Source organism: Micromys minutus (genome assembly GCF_963924665.1).
Source record: "Micromys minutus genome assembly, chromosome: 8".
Classification (NCBI taxonomy): Eukaryota; Metazoa; Chordata; class Mammalia; order Rodentia; family Muridae; genus Micromys; species Micromys minutus.
This window is the reverse complement of record NC_137977.1, coordinates 24573392-24594688: the sequence shown is the minus strand read 5'-3', so window position 1 is coordinate 24594688 and position 21297 is coordinate 24573392. Positions and strand designations below refer to the sequence as shown.

At 39.0% G+C, this 21297-nt stretch overlaps 1 protein-coding gene across 1 annotated transcript; it reads right to left on the bottom strand.

The window, feature by feature from the left end:
• Window positions 1-1057: 1057 nt before the first annotated feature.
• LOC308423776 (protocadherin beta-4-like) lies at window positions 1058-16948 on the bottom strand (the record flags this gene model as incomplete). The annotated part of the gene is made up of 2 exons (XM_080920537.1): window positions 1058-3444; window positions 14629-16948. 2 exons carry the CDS (start codon window positions 16946-16948, stop codon window positions 1058-1060), a joined length of 4707 nt encoding a protein of 1568 aa, XP_080776663.1.
• Window positions 16949-21297: the final 4349 nt, after the last annotated feature.

Here is a 21297-nt window from a genome sequence, read left to right as displayed (position 1 = left end):
TATGCTGCTGCTTCAACATATTAACAAACAAAATAATATTCATTGTTATTCATTAGTTCAATTCAAAGTAATTGAAGGATACACTAAAGAACAAAACAAAATGATTCAACACCAAAATAATTTTTGCTGATTGATATACTCTACCCAACTACACCATAGTGATGCAATGAACAAAACAGAATCAAATAGAATACCTAAACTTTGAGAGAAATTTTCTCATTTGAAAGGTGGAAAACGGTCTGGAAAACACACACATGAGCCCACAAAACAAACACACACGCACAAACACATTGTCCAGTAATTGAACTTCTTTGTATGGGAAAGAAAAAAAAAGGATAAATGTGATGTCCCAAATAACCCCAAATGTTTCTATTCATAGGAATGGGACATATTACTGATTCTCGGATTATTAAAATAGACTATGTCAGAGCAGCAATTTAACAGCTTTATTTAATAAATGGGATGAGAAACTACACATTCTCTTTAATTTTTGTCCAATAAAAACTCAAAACTATAACAATAGTATTTCTAGAACACAACAACCTAGTAAATGGAGCTAGCATGCATTATGCTCACAAACAAAAAGTGTCAAAACCTTTGTGTAAATTGATATACACTTTCAATTTTATGACTCAGATATTCAGGGCGTTTAAACTGGAAATGAACATGACATAAAGCTAATTTCTATTCACAGAGAAAAATCCAGGCAATATAATAAATTTTAAATAATCTACTTCAGAAAAGATGAAATTGCGTGGAAAGAGCAGATGTCACAATTACATACACAATCATCAAGGTTTTGAGATAATTTTATATTAAAAATATTATTTGTTTTATATATGCTTGTGGAAGTGTTAATCCCTAAGAGTTACTCATGTGTGGAGAAAAGTAGTAAATGTATTTAGTACAACTAAAATCCCAACACATTCATACCAATTCAAAAAGAAACTATTAACACTGTTAAAGATATAAGTAGGTTAAACTAGTGGAAAACTTCATAAGAAACAAGATCATTTCTTAAAAGAAAACATTGTATATCACTTGCAGAAAGACATACTTAGCTGAATACAAAGCTATCCCTGCAATGAAGATTTTCCATTTCTCTCCCAGTATCCTGAACCATTAGGTTGGGGACCATGGGCTTGAGGAATTTGAACTCACCAGTCCCAGAGTCTCCTGATAGACATACTTCATACTGGTAGCTCTGGGACAGGGTCCCTGCATGGCTGACATCCACAAGGTGGCCAGGAAAGTGGCCCTCAGGCACAGAGCAGCCACCCATAGAAGGTGCCCTGACCCTTCTGCACAGCCTCACCCCCACGAACAGCAACAGAAACAACAAAAAGAGAGAAGACACAGAAGCCAAGGCTATGACCAGGTAGAGTGTGATCAAGTCATCATCATTCTGCGCAGGGTCGCGAGCGACCTCCGGCAGTGGCATATAAGGCTGCGAGAAGCCATCCACGAGTACCACGTGCAGTGTGATGCTGGCAGAGCGCGGAGGATCCCCATTGTCCTTGACAACTAGCAGCAGTCTGTGCTTGGGCACATCGCGCTCGCTCAGGAGCCTGGTGGTGCGCACCTCACCATTGTGAGCCCACACACTGAACAGCCCGGGCTCCGTGGCCTTGAGCAGCTGGAATGACAGCCAGGCATTCTGGCCAGAGTCGTGATCCACGGCCACCACCTTGGTGACCAGATAGCCGGGCTCTGCTGCTCTAGGCAGTAATTCGGTGCAGGGTACAGAGGCGTTCTGCAGCGGGTAGAGCACAAAGGGCGAATTGTCATTGTCATCCATCACAAGCACACGCACCAGAGCCTGGCTGCTGAGCGCAGGTGAGCCTTGATCTGTGGCAGCCACTCGGAACTCAAAAGACTTCAGGGCCTCATAGTCCAGCGACCTGAGCAGGAACAGCTGCCCATTGTCTGCATTGATGGAGATGAGTGAGTCGAGGTCCAGCTGTGGGTCCTGGGGTGGCAGTAGTGAGTAGGTGATGCGGGCATTGGAGCCCGAGTCTGAGTCTGTGGCACTGATGGTGCCTATGTGCAGGGCGGGGCTGTTGTTTTCTCGGACAAATATGGTGTAGGAAGTTTGGGTGAAGGCGGGGGCGTTGTCGTTGATGTCAGACACCTGCACTGTTATGGTGTGCTGGGTTGTGAGCCTGGGTGTGCCCAGGTCTGAGACAGTGATGGTGATGTTATATTCAGCTCTGCTCTCTCTGTCCAGAGGGCTCTCTGTCACCAGAGTGTAAAAGTTCTTGTAAGAGGGTTTTAAAATGAATGGCACATGATCTGAAATAGAACAAATCATTTTTCCATTCTCTCCAGAATCTCTATCTCGTATTCTGATAATAGCAACCACAGTTTCTGGAGCATTTTCTGGCACTGAGCTGGTCAGTGAAGATATGGTCAGTTCTGGGGCATTGTCGTTCACATCCACCACCTCTATCACCACAGAGCCCTTCCCAGAAAGCCCTCCTCCATCCGTGGCCTCAATTTTCACATGGTAAGATTTAATTTTTTCAAAATCCAATTCCCTTTTCAGTCGTATTTCTCCTGTGACTTCATTTATTGAGAAAGTTTTCTGGATTTCATCTGATGCTTGGAAGAAGCCATAGGAAACTCTCCCAAAGTTGCCAGCATCTGCATCCCGTGCTAGGACAGTCAGGACTGGGTGGTCTGAGGGACTGCTCTCCAAGACCTGCACCTCATAGGGGCTGTTCACAAACTCAGGAGCATTGTCATTGATGTCCATAACCAGGATTCGAACCAGGGCTGTTCCTGACCTAGGTGGAGATCCACCATCGAGAGCCATGAGGGTTAAGCTCAGCTCTGCCTGCTCCTCTCTGTCCAGGGCTCTGTCCTGCACCAACTCTGGGTATTTCTTGCCTTCACTATTATTTCGAGTGAGGACATGAAAATAAGAATTGGGGTTTACTGTGTATTGTTGAATCCCATTGCTGCCCACATCCAAATCTTGGGCTAAATTCAATGAAAACCGTGTGTCTGGCTGGCTGTTTTCCGGTATTTTCAAGAGTAATTCTTTATCTGGGAATTCTGGTGAGTTGTCATTTATATCCTGAACCAATAATTCTCCTTGAAAAAACTGCACTGGTTTTTCTAGGAACACCTGAAAATGCAGTACACAGGGATCCGCAGAGCCACACAGCTCTTCCCGGTCTAGTTTATCCCTCAGAAGCAAATCTCCAGTCTCAGGATTCAGTATCAATTGCTGCTTGTCATAGTCAGACACCACCCGTGCAGACCTGGCAGCCAGCTCCCCAGCTCCCAGACCCAGGTCCTTGGCCAAATGGGCTACAAAGGAGCCACTTTCTCTTTCCTCCAAGACAGAGTACCGAGTAGGAACCATGAGAACCTGATCCCAAAGCAGAATAAAGAGGAAAGGAAGCACTTGCCTGTTTGGATGAGTCATCTCCAGCTTCTCTGTGGTGGAAACACGACTGCTTACATCCAATAGCTCAGCAACCGCTGAATGCCTTGAATGCTAATTTCTATTTTCTTGGCTAGGAGAATCTTTTTTAAATGTAGTATACCCCGACTCAAACCTATCCACAGCCCGGTATTCCTTCAGATGTCTCCGGTCAGTGGGTTTTTGATTCTGTCTTGCAACACAAAGGACCAGGAAGCTTTAAGCGGTTATTCACAAACCTTAGCCTGCAGCGCCACCCTGCGTTCATGTTGAAAATTTGACTGAATTATTTTTAAAATTTAAATCCTTTTGAAATTTTTCAAATAAACATTTAGGTATGCTTGTACTTACTGTGTTTACAAGTGTTGTTCTTGCTTTAAGTTGCATAATTGGAAGTTATTTCATGGATGCGCATGTGCCAGAAGAATTTTTTGGACAAACAAGGAAGTTAATTGAATTTTCCCACATCACCAATTGGTGGAAATCAACAATACTTTTGTATCTGCATGATCTCATAAAGTAAATTATATCCTTAAGTTTGAATTCACCTCATAATAGTTAGATGTGTTTCTTTCTGAAGTAAAAACCTTTGAGTGATGCAAAATGTTTTAAGTAATCTGAACCAAACTATCCTAAAAAAGACATTATTTTTCTAAGTATGTTTCTATTTTTTACACATCTTTTGTCTTTCTTATGAGGGGTTTCCTGTGCTTTTGGACCTTATTTCATTAAGTTATTGTATTGGTTTGTTGTTTACTTTAAATAAACTGTTGCTAAAGTACACCATTCTCTCTCTGTCTCTGTCTGTCTGTCTGTCTGTCTGTCTCTCTCTCTCTCTCTCTCTCTCTCCTCTCTCTCTCTCTCTCTCTCTCTCTCTCTCTCTCTCTCTCTCTCTCTCTCTCTCCTCTCTCTCTCTCTCTCTCTCTCTCTCTCTCTCTCTCTCTCTCTCTCTCTCTCTTTCTCTCTCTCATTCTGGAACTGGAAGCATTGAACAGCATCTGATGAACAAATAAATGTACTCAAGTAATTCCATTTATACCCGAGGGGTTACTGACTTCAAATAAAGTAAATATATAAAATAAATATTGAAGAGGACAAGCACAAAGGATCTGTGGCTTCAAAAATGAAAGGAAGTCTCCTGAGCAAAACAAATAGAATGGTTCCTAATATAGTAGGCAGGTTCTAGTTAGGCTTAAAGGGTTCACATAAAAATTACGCCATTGTATTTTCCCGTTTCTACATTTTGACTAAGAGTTTTTGAGATCACCTATTTCTAGTTTCTTTTGCAATTAAAAGCAAATAAAATCTCAGTAATATTAACAATATATGTCACCATATGGGAAGATTTATTAACATTTTACATATTAATTCATTTCTTCTCCCATTAACTCTGTGAAATTTGTCTTCACATTGCCCATGTATTAGATAAAAAAAATGAGATTTGAATAAAATGATTTTCCAGTGTCACACATCATGTGAAACAGAAAAGAAGAGTTTGAATGGTTGCATTGTAGCTCCACAACCTCTTACCTGCCCAAGTAGAATTAGAAGAGTAAATAATTTGTACAAAATTGTCAGTAAATCCAAATTTTAGGCTTGGTTTCTGTGCTTGTTTACATACATATTATGGGTGGCCTGCAATCTGTACTCAAATTTTCAACTATTACTACAGCCTTTAAAATTCTACATCTGTCATCAGAAGTAATCATCAGCCAGGAGGAACAGCAATCAACTTAGAAATCAGTTATTTTGTTGGTAAGACACATACAGTTAATAATTCTCAGTCTTGGTATATAAAACTTCATATGTGGGTATTTTTAAATGATATTAGAGCCAATAAATGTTTTAAGTTAAAATCCAGCATCAAGAAAGGTACTCTAACATATTAATGCTCTGAATTATTTCTATAAATTTATCATAAAAACATGTATTTCTGAGAGTTACTATATGATTCGTGGCAGCTGTTTTTCGTCATCTTTTATTTTGAACAATTTTATTTTAAAAAACAAAGATAAATGAACAAATTTAAAGCATTTTTGCATTAAAATGTACGAATACATTTTTGTCAGTGCTTGGCTTTTTTTTTTCAAAGGTTTGATAGTGTGCATTAAGGTCTTACTGGTTACAATGAGCATAAAATACATGTAAAAGAGGATGTAACATGGAATTAGTCAAAGTTTTCTTGGTGTGTAAGGATTGAGAATAATGCTTTACTTTTCTTTTCTTTTCTTTTTTTCCATGAACTTCACACAGTCTGTGAGTTGTTTCTGGGATGGTCATAGCTTTCTGGGGTTAGTATCCCATTATCAGTGACGGCATATTATGTCTGTTCTTTTGTGACTGGGTTATCTCACTCAGGATGATATTCTCTAGATGCATCCATTTTCTTAAGAATTTCATTAAGTCATTGTTTCTGATAGCTGAGTAGTACTCCATTGTGTAAATGTACCACAATTTTTGTATCCATTCATCTACTGAAGGACATCCATGTTCTTTCCAGATTCTGGCTATTATAAATAGAGCTGCTATGAACATTGTGGTGCATGTGTCTTTGTTGTATATTGGTGGGTCTCTGGGGTATATATGCCCAGAAGTGGAAAAACTGGGTCTTCAGGTAGTACTATGTTCAATTTTCTGAGGAACTGCCAGATGATTTCTTGAATTTTCTCAGTTTCAGTAGTTATTTCTCCACTTTCTTTTCTGATTTTGTTAATTTGGATACTCTCTCTTTGCCCCCTAGTTAGTGTGCTAAGGGTTTATCAATCTTGTTAATTTTCTCAAAGAATCAGCTCTTGGTTTTTTTTTTTTTTTTTTTTTGATTCTTTGAATGGTTCTTTTTGTTTCTATTTGGTCTATTTCTGCCCTAAGTTTGAATATTTCTTGCCATCTACTCCTCTTGAGTGTATCTGCTTCCTTTTGTTCTAGAGCTTTCAGCTGTGCTGTTAAGTTGCTGGTGTATGCTCTCTCCAGTTTCTTTTTGGAAGCACTCAACACTATGAGTTTTTCTCTCAGTACTGCTTTCATTGCATCCCATAGATTTGGGTATGTTGTGTTTTCATTTTCATTGAATTCTATAAAATGCTTAATTTCTTTCTTTATTTCTTCTTTGACCTAACTATCGTAATAGAGCATTGTTTAGTTTCCATGTGTATATGGACTTTTTGTTGTCTTTGTTGTTATGAAAGACCAGCCTTAGACCGTGGTGATCTGAAAGGATTCATGGGATTATTTCAATCTTCTTATATCTATTGAGGCTGGTTTTGTGACCATTTATGTGGTCAGTTTTTAAGAAGGTGCTGTGAGGTGCTGAGAAGAAGGTGTGTTCTGTTGTTTTAGGATGATATGTTCTGTAGATATCTATTAATCTCAGTTGGTTCATAGTCTCTGCTAGTTTTACAGTGTCCTTCTTCAGTTTTTGTTTCCATGATCTGTCCATTGGTGAGAGTGGGGTATTGAGGTCTCCCACTATTATTGTGTGGGACGCAATGTAGTTTTTTACTTTAGTAGGGTTTTTTTTATGGATATCGGTGATTTTGTATTTGGAGCCTATATGTTAAGGATTGAGCATTCCTCCTGACAAATTTCCCCTGTAATGAGTAAAAAGTGCCCCTCCTTATCTTTTTGATAACTTTTGTTTGAAAATCTACTTTATTAAATATTATAATTGCCACTGCAGCTTGCTTTTTGGGGCTATTTGCCTGGAAGGTTATTTCCCAACCTTTTACTCTAAGATAGTGTCTGTCTTTGTCTCTGAGATGAGTTTCCTGTATGCAGCAAAATGCTGGGTTTTGTTTATGTATCCGGTCTGATAGCCTATATCTTTTTATTGGGGAATTGAGTCCATTTATGTTAACAGATATCAAGAAATAGTGGTTGCTGTTTCATGCCATTTTTGCTTTTGGTGGTTGAATTGTGCCTGTATGTCTTTCTTATTTTGGTTTTCTTGCTTGAGAGTTTTCATGTTTTTATTAGGATGTAGTTCCCCTCAGTGTATTGGGTTTCCACCTTTAATTCGTTGTAATGCTGGGTTTTGGGTCAGATATTGTGTAAATTTAGTTTTGTCTTAGAATATCTTAGTCTCTCCATCTATGGTGATTGATAGTTTTGCTGGGTATAGCAGCTTGGGATGGCACTTGTGCTCTCTTAGTGTCTGAGTGATCTCTGTCCAGGCTCTTCTAGCTTTCATAGTCTCTGTTGAGAAATCAGGTGTAATTTTGATTGGTCTGCCTTTATATGTTACATGACTTTTTTCCCTTATTGCTTTTAGTATTCTTTCTTTGCTTTGAGCACTTGGTGTTTTGAGTATTATGTGTAGGGAGGAATTTCTTTTCTGGTTTAACCTATTTGGAGTTCTGTAGGCTTCTTTTATGCTCATGGTCATCTCATTCTTAAGGGTGGGAAAGTTTTCTTCTACAATTTTGTTGAAGATATTTACTGTGCCTCTTAGTTGATATTCTTCACTCTCTTCTATTCCTATTATCCTTAGGTTTGGTCTCCTCATTGTGTCCTGGATCTCCTGTACATTTTGGGTTAGCAGCTTTTTGTTTTTGCATCTTCTCTGACTGTTTTGTCTATGTTTTCAGTGTTGTCTTCGGCCCCTGAGATTCTCTCTTCCATCTCTTGTAGTCTGTTGGAAATGCTTGCATCTGTGACTTCTGATTTCTTTTTTAGGATTTCTACCTATAGGATTGTCTTTTTAGTGTTTTCTTTATTGTGTCCATTTCTGTTTTAAATTCTTTCTTCCATTCCTTCATCTCTTTGGTTCTGTTTTCTTCTAGTTCTTTGAGTTTTTTCTTGTTTCTTCTTTAAAAGCTTCTAATTCTTTATGCTTTTTTTCCCGTTCTTGTTTAATGATCTCTATCATCATCTTGAGGTAGGATTTTGGGTCTGAGTCTTCTTTTTCTGGAGTGTTTGGCATTCTGCTCTTTGCTGTGGTGGGAGAGCAGGTTTCTGGTGTTGCCAGGTTGTCTTGGTTTCCCTGGGGTACAATCTTTTGCTTTCCTCTTACCATCTTGTTGTCAGTGATTGGTTCTCGCCTTTCCTTTGTACCTGGCCTGTGTCCCTGGATATCTGCTGTTCCTGGTTGAGGATGGTCCGAGTGCCTGTTGTGCACCCAAAAGCCACCGGCTGGAAGCAGAGGGCCCAGTGTTGGGTTCCTGGGTCTCTGGATCAAGCCAGGTAGTGGCACACTTTCCTCGAGCTCTGCATAGATCTCTCTGTCCACTGGCTAGTCGGAACCCCTTCTCACCAGGTCTGTGTCTCTGGGTCTCCGTTCTTCCTGTTGGCAGATGTTCGTTTTTTGTCATCTTGATACAAATTATAGTCATCTAAGAGAAGGGATCCTCAACTGAGAAAATGCCTCTATAAGATCTTCCTATAGACAAGACTGTCAGATATTTGCTTAATTAGTGATTGGTGAGGTGGAGTCAATTTTGGGTGATCCACCCTGGGCTGGAGGTCTTTTGCTCTATAAGAAAGCAGTTCAAGCAAACCAGGAAGCAAGGCAGTAAGCAGCCCCTCCCCTGGTCTCTGCAGCACCACCTGCTGAAAGGTTCCTGCCTTGCTTGAGTTCCTGTTCTTACTTCCTCCAATAATGAACAGTGATCCAGAGATGAATAAAACTTTTCCTTCCCAACTTGCTTTTGGTCATAATATTTTCTCACATCATTAGAAACCCTAGCTAAGACAATAAGGAGAAATCACCTAAAAATTCTCAGTCAGGTAAGATATATTGATTGCTACATTGAAAGATTTTTATGGTCAATTATATCACAAGTGATTAAATAAGAGATGATATTTGAAATATTTTTAATGTAAATATACAAAGAGAGATGGCATTAAATGGCACTTTAACGCCTCTCTAGTATTATGTATGCAAGAGCCTTAAGAATAACTGGAGACAGGTATAAGGGTGTTTTAATCGTTTTATTAAATGCTGTTATATGCTACATAAAATATATCAGGGTCGACCTGATACTTGGCTGCTATTCCAAAGTGAGTGTTACTGTTTCCTGCAGTCCCAGGCGAGATTGACAGCAGTCTCCAGCTTCTTGTTCACTTCTAGTCAATGGAGCCACCAAACTCTGTCCAATCATTCACATTAATATGAATCTGGAATTTGTCCATCTTGTACCCAACTGCGAAGTTGCTCTGGGTCACTCAGGACTACAAGGCCTCAAAATTCTTCTGGTAGCCAGTCAGCTAACCCTCATAGCCAATTACCAGAGTGCCCTAGATTGAGGAACCAGTGATGTAAAATTCCACGTCACAGTCCAGGATGATATGCTCCCTCTTGTACCCTGCCTTGATTTTAGCACCCCCCCCCAGTGTTAGGTGAAACAGATCAATCAAAGGTCAGCTTCAGTCCAAGAGCAAGCTGGTCTTCCACAGTCATCTCAGTGCCCATATAGGGTGTTGTCTGTGTTTTACTTCTCTATAAGTGATAATCCATACTGAGTTCATCTGGATTTGGTTTCCAGACTGCCGTTTACTTTGGCAGTTTCCATATTGGCAGAACTTGAGCTGGTAGATTCCAGTCTATTCTTGGACTTCATTTTCAAATCAAGTTTTATTAAGCCAAAGCCATAGCCCTAGGTGAAGACATCTCTGGCAGACTTGCCAAGATCAGCATATATGGGAGGTACAGCTATGTTCTTGGAGGCAGTGATGGCAGGAGCCGCAGCAGCTGAGAGGCTGAGAGCGGTTGGTGTGCTTGTTATCATGAAAAAGTGTTGCATCTTCTAAAATGCTTTTCTCCATTTATTGAAATATCTGTACAGTTTTATCCATTATTTTGCTAATAAGGTATACTGCAGTGTTTTAATTTGAATATGAGCAAATGTTTTAGTAATAGCGTAATCATTCCTGACCATGATATGCAACCCCCATGAATGCCAATAGACTGATATCCTAACATTTCTATGAGAGGTTTTGAAGACACTCCTTAAGAAAATTGGTATTTAGTTTTCTTGTGTTTTATTTGTCTGAATTTTGTCATAATGGGGCTACTACTGCCTTCATGAGTTGGTAAGTAGTTTTTGACCCTCTAGTTTATAAAAAAATAAATTTTAATATTTGGTAGAGTTTGTATATCTTGTTTTTGGATTTGTGAAATTTTTTGACTGCTAACAATAATTTATGGTGGGTCTATTCTCACTTTCTATTTCTTCTTTAGTCAATTTTAGCAGTGTGTGTTTCTAGGTATTTTCTTTTAGTTATTTTTGACCTTATAACTAGTTTCCATAAAACATATGAAGATTCTCTTATAATCTCTCTGTTTTATGTAAGTTTCAATACCTCTCTATTATTCTACATCTTGGTAATTTGAATCTTCTTTTTTCCTGGGTTAATATGGGTAAATTTTGTTAGTTTTTTTTTTTTTTTATTGCAGTATGCTAGCCTTTGCTTCGGCTGATTTGCATGTCTGCCATTTTTCATTTTCATTTTCTAATTCATTGATTCCATCCACTCTGATGTTCTTTTGCCATGGGTGCTTAGAATATTCTAGTTATTCAAATGTTCTCTTTTTTCCTTTATTTGAGATTGGCTCAATATAACCTGTCTGGCTTTATACCAAAAACACAGGTCTTGCCTTGAAGTAGAAATGTGACTGTACTTGCTGGTTCTGTGTGTCAACTTGACACAAGCTGGAGTTATCTCAGAGAAAGGAGCCTCCCTTGAGGAAATGCCTCCATGAGATCCAGCTGTAAGGCATTTTCTCAATTAGTGATCAATGGTGGGAGAGCCCATTGTAGGTGGTGCCTTCCCTGGACTGGTAGTCTTGGGCTCTATAAGGAAGCAAGCTGAGCAAGCCAGTAAGTCACATCCCTCCGTGGCCTCTGCATCTGCATCAGCTCCTGCTTCCTGACCTGCTTGAGATCCAGTCCTGACTTCCTTTGGTAATGAACAGCAATGTGGAAGTGTAAGATGAATAAACCCCTTTCTCTCCAACTTGCTTCTTGGTCATGGTGTTTGTGCAGGAATAGAAACCCTGACTAAGACAGTGACTTACTGATTCTGAGATTTCTTTTAAAATATGTCTTATTTTCTGCTATAATTTTCTTCTAAGTATAACTTTAATTGTACATCATACATTTTTTGTATGTTGTATTTTCACATTTCAGTCATTCTAGCAAATTTTATTATGTCTCTTGTGATTTCTTATATGCCTTATTGATGACATAGATACATTAAATACATTTGTGAATTTTCTGAATTTTCAGCTTAATTCTACTTTTTTCATGGATGACCTCTACAAGCTTATTCTGTCTTATCTCCTCAGTTAAATATCTCTGGACACACCCTTGCACCACACCCAAGAGTGTGCCTCATTAATTATGTAGGTGGTTTTCTTACTCCAATCAACTTAATTAATCTAAATTGAGTATTATTTGTGTCAAGTTTTGTTTAATTTGTTGTGATGTGGAATCTCAATTGATAACTTGATAAGATCTGGAATTACCAGGGACATGCACCTCTGGGCATATCTTTAGGGGACTATCTTGATTAGATTACCTGAGGCATTAAGACCTGCCCATTGTGGGTGGCACTATTCCTTTGACCAGTATCCTAGACTATATGAAAATGAAAAACTGTGGTAAACACAAACATGCATTGTTCTCCACTTCCTGACTGTAAATGCAATGCGACCAGCTACTTCAAGCTCAGGACTTCCTTGCAATAAGTGACTATACCCTTGAAGTGTGAGCTAAAATAAATTCTTCCTTCCTTACATTGCTTTGGTCAGAGTATTTTATCACAGAAACATAAAAAGGCAACAAAGACATTTACTTTGAGGCATTATATTTAGGTACATATATGTTTAGTTGTTGCATTATCCCAATAGGTTCTCCCTTTTAACTATAATGACCCTCTTTAACAGTTTCTAAAGTCTTAAAAATTAACTTTATAGTTGGTTTTGCTAATCTCCAACTCACTTTCTATATGGTATCCTCTTCATCCTTTGAATTTCAACAATACTCCTTTGAATAATTCTGAATATATGTTCATGCATATATAATTTATAAAAATGAAATAAAAAATGAAGCACAAATGAGAAGAAAGGTTATATACATAGAAATAAATATACAGAGAAGTAAATGGTTACAAGGCATTGATAATCTGCCCTGTACCAAGATTCAAAGATTAATGTATTGATCTTAATAACTACAGAAAGTACTAGGAGTAGCCACCTATAGAAAGGTCCTTCTTTACTGGTATTGGAGGTGGAACATTAAGGCCACAAGCATGCTAAAACAAATAATGTGTCCAACAACAGATTTCCAGTCTCTGGTGGTTTGAATGAGAATGGTCCCCATAGGCTCACATATCTGAATGCTAGGTCACCGGTTGGTAGGACAGTTTGGGAAGTAGACATAGTCATGATGGTGTTGGTGTGTCAGTGGGGGTTGGGCTTTGAGGTTTCAAAAGCCTATGACATTTTTGTCTAGCCCCTCGCTTCTGAATCAGTGTGTAAGCTTTCAGCTAGCTCTCCAGCATCATTCTGCTATATTCCCTGCCACAACAGCCATTATCTCTCACCCTCTAAAACTGTAAGAGCCCAGGGACAGCTTTATTTTGATAGAATATTTCTTGATAGAAAGCTTTCTTCTTGCCTTGTTAAGGGTGTTTTAGCACAGCAGTAGAAAACCAAGACACATCTCATTCAAACTCACCATATTATTTGGAGTTGTGGTTCCTTCTAATTTTAACTCTGGGTTGTAGTCAATTTAACCATATTCAATATTATCGTTCTGTAACTCAAATTTTGTGCATTTTAATTACAATGATAGAGGAAAAATGTGGATCAAAGATATTATCTGAGCAAGATTCTGAGCAATCCTGAATCATGTCAGACTACAATCTGAAGGAACCTCAAAGGGAGTTAAGAAAAGATTTCCTCTTAAGTCACCATGTATAGAAAATAAGTATTAGTAAGCAATAGTGTTTAACAGAACACTGTCTTTACTGTAGTACTTTTTAAAAAAATCCAATGGGTTTCTACAACAACTCAAAATTTACAAACTGAAGTGGCATCTAACTATAGACCTCACCAAATAATATGAAAGAAAAACTTGCTCAGTGGTTTAAAATGACATACATTTAATTTATTCCTGTTATTTGACTATGCTTTTAACAATCCTGAAGACTAAAAGCTTAAAAGTAATCCAATGGATTTATCGATGTTTTTACCCTTCTGTCTATATAAAAATGACATCTTAAGTGCTGCTGGGTGCAGTGGTGCATGCCTTTAAACCCCATACTCAGGAGGCAGAAGCAGGTCGGTCTCTGTGAGGGCAACTCAGTTACATAGTGAGTTCCAGGACAGTCAGGGCTAGAAGAGACCCAAAAATGATAGTAACAAGTGTCAATAAAGAGACAGGTTGAGTCTGTTGTTTCTAAAAAAAGTTCAAACTATTATATTTCTTAAAGAAAACATTTGTAGTTAACATCTTACTTAACTATTGAGAAAACAGTTTAGGATCATTGTAATGAATGGATAAAGAAAATGTGCTTATTTGTAAAGTGCCATTTTGTTTTGTTTTGAAAGACAGGGACTCATACAACTTCAGATGAGCTTAAACTTGCTCTGGGATGATGGCACTCAAACACAGAACACTCTGTATGCTAAGCAAACATTCTACCAACTGAACTATACCTACATTCCACACATTGTGATTTTACTAATCCACTATGAAGAATGAAACTACATTGTTTGCATGAAAACAAATAGAACAGTAGCCACATACAATGACAATAAAAGAACACACACTTCTGGGTGATAGTTAGGGGCAATGTGAAACTACAGGGGAAGGCTGATGATTAGGGATGAGTATAAACTAGGTACATTATCTACATGTATGCAAACATCACAATAAATCCACCACCTTGCTTGTCAAATATACAACATTAAATGAGATTTCAAAACTATTTCATTTATCACTAGCAAAGATTTTACTTTCTGCTGAGTGACAGAAAATATACCCTAAGATTGCATTAAAAGGACAGGAGGCAGTTGAAGCATTAATCAATTATGTAAAAAGTAAAAGCACATAGAAATAAAACATAATCTCAAGGAAATATTAATTATCAGAAAAAAATACTGACATCCAAGCAACTATGACTTAACCTTATCTTAATGGCACCTAAGAATTTTCTGTAATTTTAACTATTCAACATGTAATTGTCTGCAATCAGACTGTTGGGATCGCTGGACTTCAGAAATTTAAAATCTGTTGTCCCAGATTCCCCCATCATACACACTTCATACTGGTAGCTCTGGGACAGGGTCCCCATACCTCTGACGTCCACCAGATGGCCAGGAAAGTGTCCCTCAGGCACAGAACAGCCTCCTAGAGAGGCCTCCCTGGCCCTCCTGCACAGCCTCATCCCCACGAACAGCAGCACAGACAAGAGGAAGAGAGAAGACACAGAGGCCAAGGCGATGACAAGATACAGTGTGAGATTATCTTCATCTCCTGTAGGGTCCCGCGCCACCTCTGGAAGAGGCAGGTAGGGCTGGGAGAAGCCATCCACTAGCAGCACATGCAGAGTGACAGTGGCAGAGCGCGGGGGATCCCCATTGTCCTTGACCAGCAGCAGCAGTCTGTGCTTGGGCACATCGCGCTCGCTCAGGAGCCTGGTGGTGCGCACCTCGCCATTGTGAGCCCACACACTGAACAGCCCGGGCTCCGTGGCCTTGAGTAGCTGGAATGACAGCCAGGCATTCTGACCAGAGTCGCGGTCCACAGCCACCACCTTGGTGACCAGGTATCCGGGCTCCGCCGCCCTGGACAGCAGCTCAGTGCAGGGCATAGAGGCATTCTGCAGTGGGTAGAGCACGAAGGGCACATTGTCATTGTCGTCTAGCACCACCACGCGCACCAAAGCCTGGCTGCTGAGCGCGGGCAAGCCTTGGTCTGTGGCAGCCACGCGGAACTCGAAGGCCTGCAGGGTTTCATAGTCTAGTGCCCTGAGCGCGAACAGCTGCCCATTGTCTGCATTAATGGAGATTAGAGAGTCAAGAGCTAGCTTCGGGTCCTGAGTAGGTAGCAGCGAGTAGGTGATGTGGGCATTGGAGCCTGAGTCTGAGTCTGTGGCACTTATGGTGCCTATGTGCAGGGCGGGGCTGTTGTTTTCTCGGACAAATATGGTGTAGGAGGTTTGAGTGAAGGTGGGGGCGTTGTCGTTGATGTCAGACACCTGCACTGTTATGGTGTGCTGGGTTGTGAGCCTGGGTGTGCCCATGTCTGAGACAGTAATGGTGATGTTGTAGTCAGCTCTGCTCTCTCTGTCCAGTGGCCTCTCTGTCGCTAAAGTATAGTAGTTCTCAAATGTGGACTTTAAAAGAAATGGAAGTTCATTCTGAATGGAGCACACCACCCTTCCATTGTCTTCAGAATCTGGGTCAAAAACACCAAAAACAGCAACAACAGTCTCCGGGGAGTTTTCAGGGACAAGGCTTGAGAGCGTGGAGATGGTCACCTCTGGGGCATTGTCATTCACATCCAACACCTGTATAGCCACAGTGCATTTTCCTGAAAGGCCCCCTCCATCTGTGGCTGCTATTTCCACATTATAGTATGGAGTTACCTCAAAATCCAACTTTTTGCTAACTCGCATTTCTCCGGTGATTTCATCTATTACAAATGGTTGAGAATCTCCACCGCCTTGAAACAGAGAGTAGGCTATATGTCCAAATGTCCCAGCATCCAAATCTCTGGCAGAAACTGTCACCAGTAAGGCATCAAGGGGGATAGTCTCAGGAGCCTGCACTTCATAGAGCGATTGTACAAACTGGGGGGTGTTATCATTGATGTCCAGGACTTCAATATGAACTGTGGTCATCCCAGACCTGCGTGGAGCACCCCCATCCAGAGCAGTGAGGATTAAAGTGAGCTCAGGCTGCTCCTCCCTGTCCAGGGCTCTGTCCAGCACCAGCTCTGGGTACTTCCTGCCATCTGAGCGGCTGTGAGTAACCACATGGAAATGCAGGTTCGGACTGACTGTGTAGTTCTGAACAGCGTTGCTCCCTATGTCAGAGTCCTGAGCCGCCTTCAGAGGAAATACGGTCCCTGGCTGGGCGCTCTCGGGGATTTTTAGAAGCATTTCTGTGTCCGGGAACTCTGGAGAGTGGTCATTTATATCTGTGAGCTGCAGTTCAGTTTGGAAGAACTGTACAGGGTTTTTCAGTATGATCTGGAACTGCAGCACGCAAGGTTCCATTACTCCGCACAGCACCTCACGGTCTAGTTTTTCCTTCAAGAGCAGATTTCCTGACTCTACATCCAGCTGCAAGAGCTCTTTGTTTCCTCTGTGATGGATTCGTGCCCCTCTAGTGACAAGTTCCCCAACCCCGAGCCCCAGATCTTTGGCTAGGTTAGCCACCAAGTAGCCACTCTCTGTTTCTTCTGGCATGGAATACTTAATTGCCTCAGAGCCAGACACCCACAAAAGCAACAACACAGTAAGAAAAAACACTTGCCTTTGCTGTGAGGTTTTTGCTAGCGCTGTCTCCATTGTTCACCCTGGATCCCGAATGTACAGCGTCTTTTAAAGTGTTAGAATCCACACACGTGTTTTGATGAAGTAGCAGAACGAAATTTTACTCACTGGCTTCCTCTTGGAGCTATACCTTCTCTGGAAATCGCCTCCTGAGATCCAAAGTGAATGCTACCTTCTTTTAGGGAGCAGTGTAACTTCTGATTCCCAGTAATGGCTTCCAGGGCATCTGCAGAGCCCATTATTCATACGCTTATCCTGCAGCGCCACCAAGCGGCCTTATTCACTAATGCATGTACCTTTTCCCATTGTGTTCCATTTTCACTCCCTTGTTAAAATCCATTTATTTCACTTTTTTATATTTTTTTAAACAGATAGTATTCAAAATGTTAAAGACCTGCCTGGAAAACATAATAAAACTTCCAATTTGGGGGGCTATACTTCAAAGAACACACAAATGTTTCAAGGTTATAGTGACTGTTACCTTAAATTGGACTACCAAGTTCTCTGACTTTTCAAAAATTACAATACTAATTTTGTTACTCTAAAGTATAAATTTACTCTGTAACATGTGTTAGTCTCATTGAAAAATTCACTAATCTTTGTCAACAACCATCAGTAACAGGTGGATGCTAATGGCCTAGCCACTTACAAAAAGATGAGAATTACACAAAATGTTGTGTGGATTGCAACAAAAGCATAAGTGCTTTCATCTGCTTGTTACAGGGAAGAGGTCGAAAAGCAGCTGTTTTTGGAATTTGGTTCCTTAACGGAAGCAAAATGAAAAAGGACTGTAAAACATCCCGAAACAGCAAAGAGTTCTTGGTGCACCAAGCAGAGGAAATGAACTAACTGTCTTGGGCTTGTTCACTGTCTTGATTATTTTGGAGAGAAAATTCTCAGGCTTCTATTTCTTTCTAAAGATTTGTTTGTTTTTGTCTGTTTGAGACAGGAGTTTTCTCTGTAGCCTCAGATGTCCTGGAACTCACTATGTAGACAAAGCTGGCCTCAAACTCAAAAACTCAAAAAAAAAAAAAAAAAAAAAAAAAGTCTTCCAGTCTTTGATGCCGAGTGCGGGGAATTAAAGACATGCATCACACACTCAGCCAGAAGATCTCTAATGATGCTTGAACTGAAACTGTCCATGAACTGAATTGCTGAGAGAAGAATATCAGTAAACCACTGGTGCCTAGAGCTCTGGTTGCTGGAGGAGAGGAGAGCCAAGCTTTGATGGAGCAAACTGCCTTGTTATCAGACTCATACCTGGGAAGTCCATGTGCCCATCTTCTTCTTCCATGTATACTGATACATGTGCAATCAGCCTCTCTGAGGGCTCATCATCCATTTCATTACATTGGCTTTTGATATTTTTCCAGTTTTCTTCGCCAGATCCACCAAAAACTAAAATTTGTTCTGATCCCTTTTTGTGAATTTTATCTGTTTCCTTTTCAGTCTGCACCTTTGTAAAAGCCATGGTGCTTGCATTGTGTATCCTTACTTTGAGGCATATTTTGGTCTTCTCCATATATTGAGTTTATTGCACTATTTCAGCGGCTGATTTGAGGTGCAAAGCATCATATTGGGCTTGACATGTGGGTACGGGTTTTGGTGCCTTTAAACAAATTGCTGTCTGTGTTCTTGAATAGATAATCCTTACTAGTTTAGCTTTTATTTCTTTAAATCAGCCAGAAAGTTGGTTTTACACAGTTTGTTGCAGCATATTCTTTTTGTGAGCAGAAGTAGAGTTTCTTTTCTAGATGCATATAGAAGAGACTTTCAGGAATGTTGACCTTGCAAACAGGATGAGTCACTGAAGTGTTCAGTTTCAGGATAGATATAAAAGGAGACGTGGGATGGTTTGCATCTAAGGAATCAGGAGCCATCTTTTCTACAAACATGTTGCTTTAGCTTCTGCAGAAATGCTTGGCTCTGTTTGAAGGTTGAATTTTCTGTCACTTTTATTTACCAGGAACTCTGATAAAGATCCCTGACAAGAAATGTGTCCATTTAACCTGCTCATTTTTCGACAGGAAGGAAGTAGCAGGTACAGGTGGTGACTTTAAAACTGCCCAAAGAGAGTCTGTACAATGTGCATACTTTTTACTAGTCTATAAAATGACTATTTGTCAAGTCTGGTTCTGTGACTGCCATTCAACAGGTTATAACCTTTCTATATAATGAATTACACACAAAAAAATTCCTTTTGTGCTGATTAAAATTACTTAATTCTCTGTTGGAAAATGTTCTTGAAGGGTGTATGTGCTAGCAATATAATTCTACTTTTAAAATAACTTACAAGAGTTTAAAGATATTGTGTTTAGTTTCAGTGTTTCAAAACAGCTGCCCATTTCATAGAATCTCTATTTATATAATTTAATCATATTCATGTGGTTGCTTTAAGATATGTTTCCCTATTCCACTTGGTATCTACAACTTTCCTGTGACACAACTGCTTGCTTTGTCCTTTATTTATTCTGATTGTGTTTCACTAAGCTTCTTGACTGGGGCAGGGCTTTTTACCAGGTTTGTAATTAACATTCACCGTCCTTCTTTTAAAATTCCCTTGTCCCTTTTAGAATTACAGTTGTATGATTACAACCTGTTGGATTACAAGCTATAGAATGACAGTCAGAGAATTTTCATTATATCCCAAATGTTACCAATGTACTTTTCTATATTTTAATTATGTTTTGTTTCTATTTGGATATTTCATTTGGAGTCATCTTGTGTCCACTTTTACTGAATTTTTGTAACTATTGAAATAAGCAACTTAGTTCTATATCATATTTTTCAGCTGCAAAATCTAGAGTTTAAGATTTTGACTTGATGGTAAAAGTTCCTTTATTTAATACTCTCATATTTTAAAACATTAGCTATACATTAAAAACCTATTTGGCATTTTAATTTCTAATACCTGGATCTTTTTTGACCCTATGTTTTTAATTTTGTTGTCTTTATTTTGGATTTTTGTTTTATGGACATATGTCTTAAATTTCCTATGAAATTTTGTGTAATTACATAAAAGCTATCTAGGATCGTGATGCTATTGTCTTTCTCTCAGAGAGAAAGGTAGCTTGATAATACTGTAAAAATAAATTAGCTTATAGAGAAGGTTTTAAATGGCTCATTTTTTCTCTCAATAATGTTTGATGGCATTTCATAGTCAAAACAATATAAATCTACTTATAAATTACATGACAGCTTCACTAGACTTGCTGAGCATGGCAAACAAGCAATGAATATTCAGACAAGTGCAATACTGTTCTGGGGTATTCATGCTCAAAATGATATATACTTCATACAAATAAAACTTTCCTAACCTAAAAACTAGGGTAATTTATAATAACTGAAGATCACATTAGGCAACAAAAGTAAAATTAAACACCAAAAATAATTTTAATAATCAAAAAACTTTTCATCACTATCAAGCATTACAAAGCAAAAATTCAGAAGAAATTTCCTTTTTTGAAAAGTAGAGAAAACAAAGAGATCCCAAGAAAATACAGTCTGTTCATATACTTAGTCCTCCACCCACGTGGTAAAGGGAAGAAGTAGAAAAAGTTGATACCCTCAAGAGTCCTCAACTAACTTACAAAAAGTTCGTTCATAATTCTGTTTGTGGTATTTTTTTAAGTTATTGTGTCAAACCAGTACTTTAACAGACTGGATTCACAAAAAAGATCAAGCATATATTTTCTCCTTAATTTTTATTGCATAATTATTATTTGAGAAGTTTAATCTTACTACTTATGGCATACCTTTAAACAAATACACATGACAATCTTTTGGTACATGGTACTCACGACAGAAGAGGGCACAACTTTCATGCACTGATATTTTAACGAAGCATGTGTCTACATACAACTTAGGAGAAGGAAGTGTGCAAGATTTTACAGCTTTCAGATTACTTAACCTAAAAGGGCCAATAACTCAATGAATTCCAAACAATGTAGCCTAAAAATACATAAAATAATAAAGTAAAGATATGTGCCACAAATACATGCAATTTTAATTTTACTTAAGTGCATTGAAAAGTTCCATACTGTGGTAAAGACATCCATTTCATTAACTATTATGATAATAACCACTCAGACATATATGAAGAAAATGAATTATTATGCCTAAATATAGAGGAAATGAATATATACTAGGCACAACTACAAAATTCTAAGAAGATTAGTATTAATAAGAATGTAACAAGTTTAGAGCTATTTAGGAAACCATGGGTTGAATTGCTGGTAAAGAAAAAAATAGATAGTACAACTTCTTAAAAGAATTAGAATAAGAAGTTTACCAGCACTGAGAGATAATGAAACTTTTACAGTCCTTAACTAACTACAAAGCTACTCCTACAATGGAGACTTCCC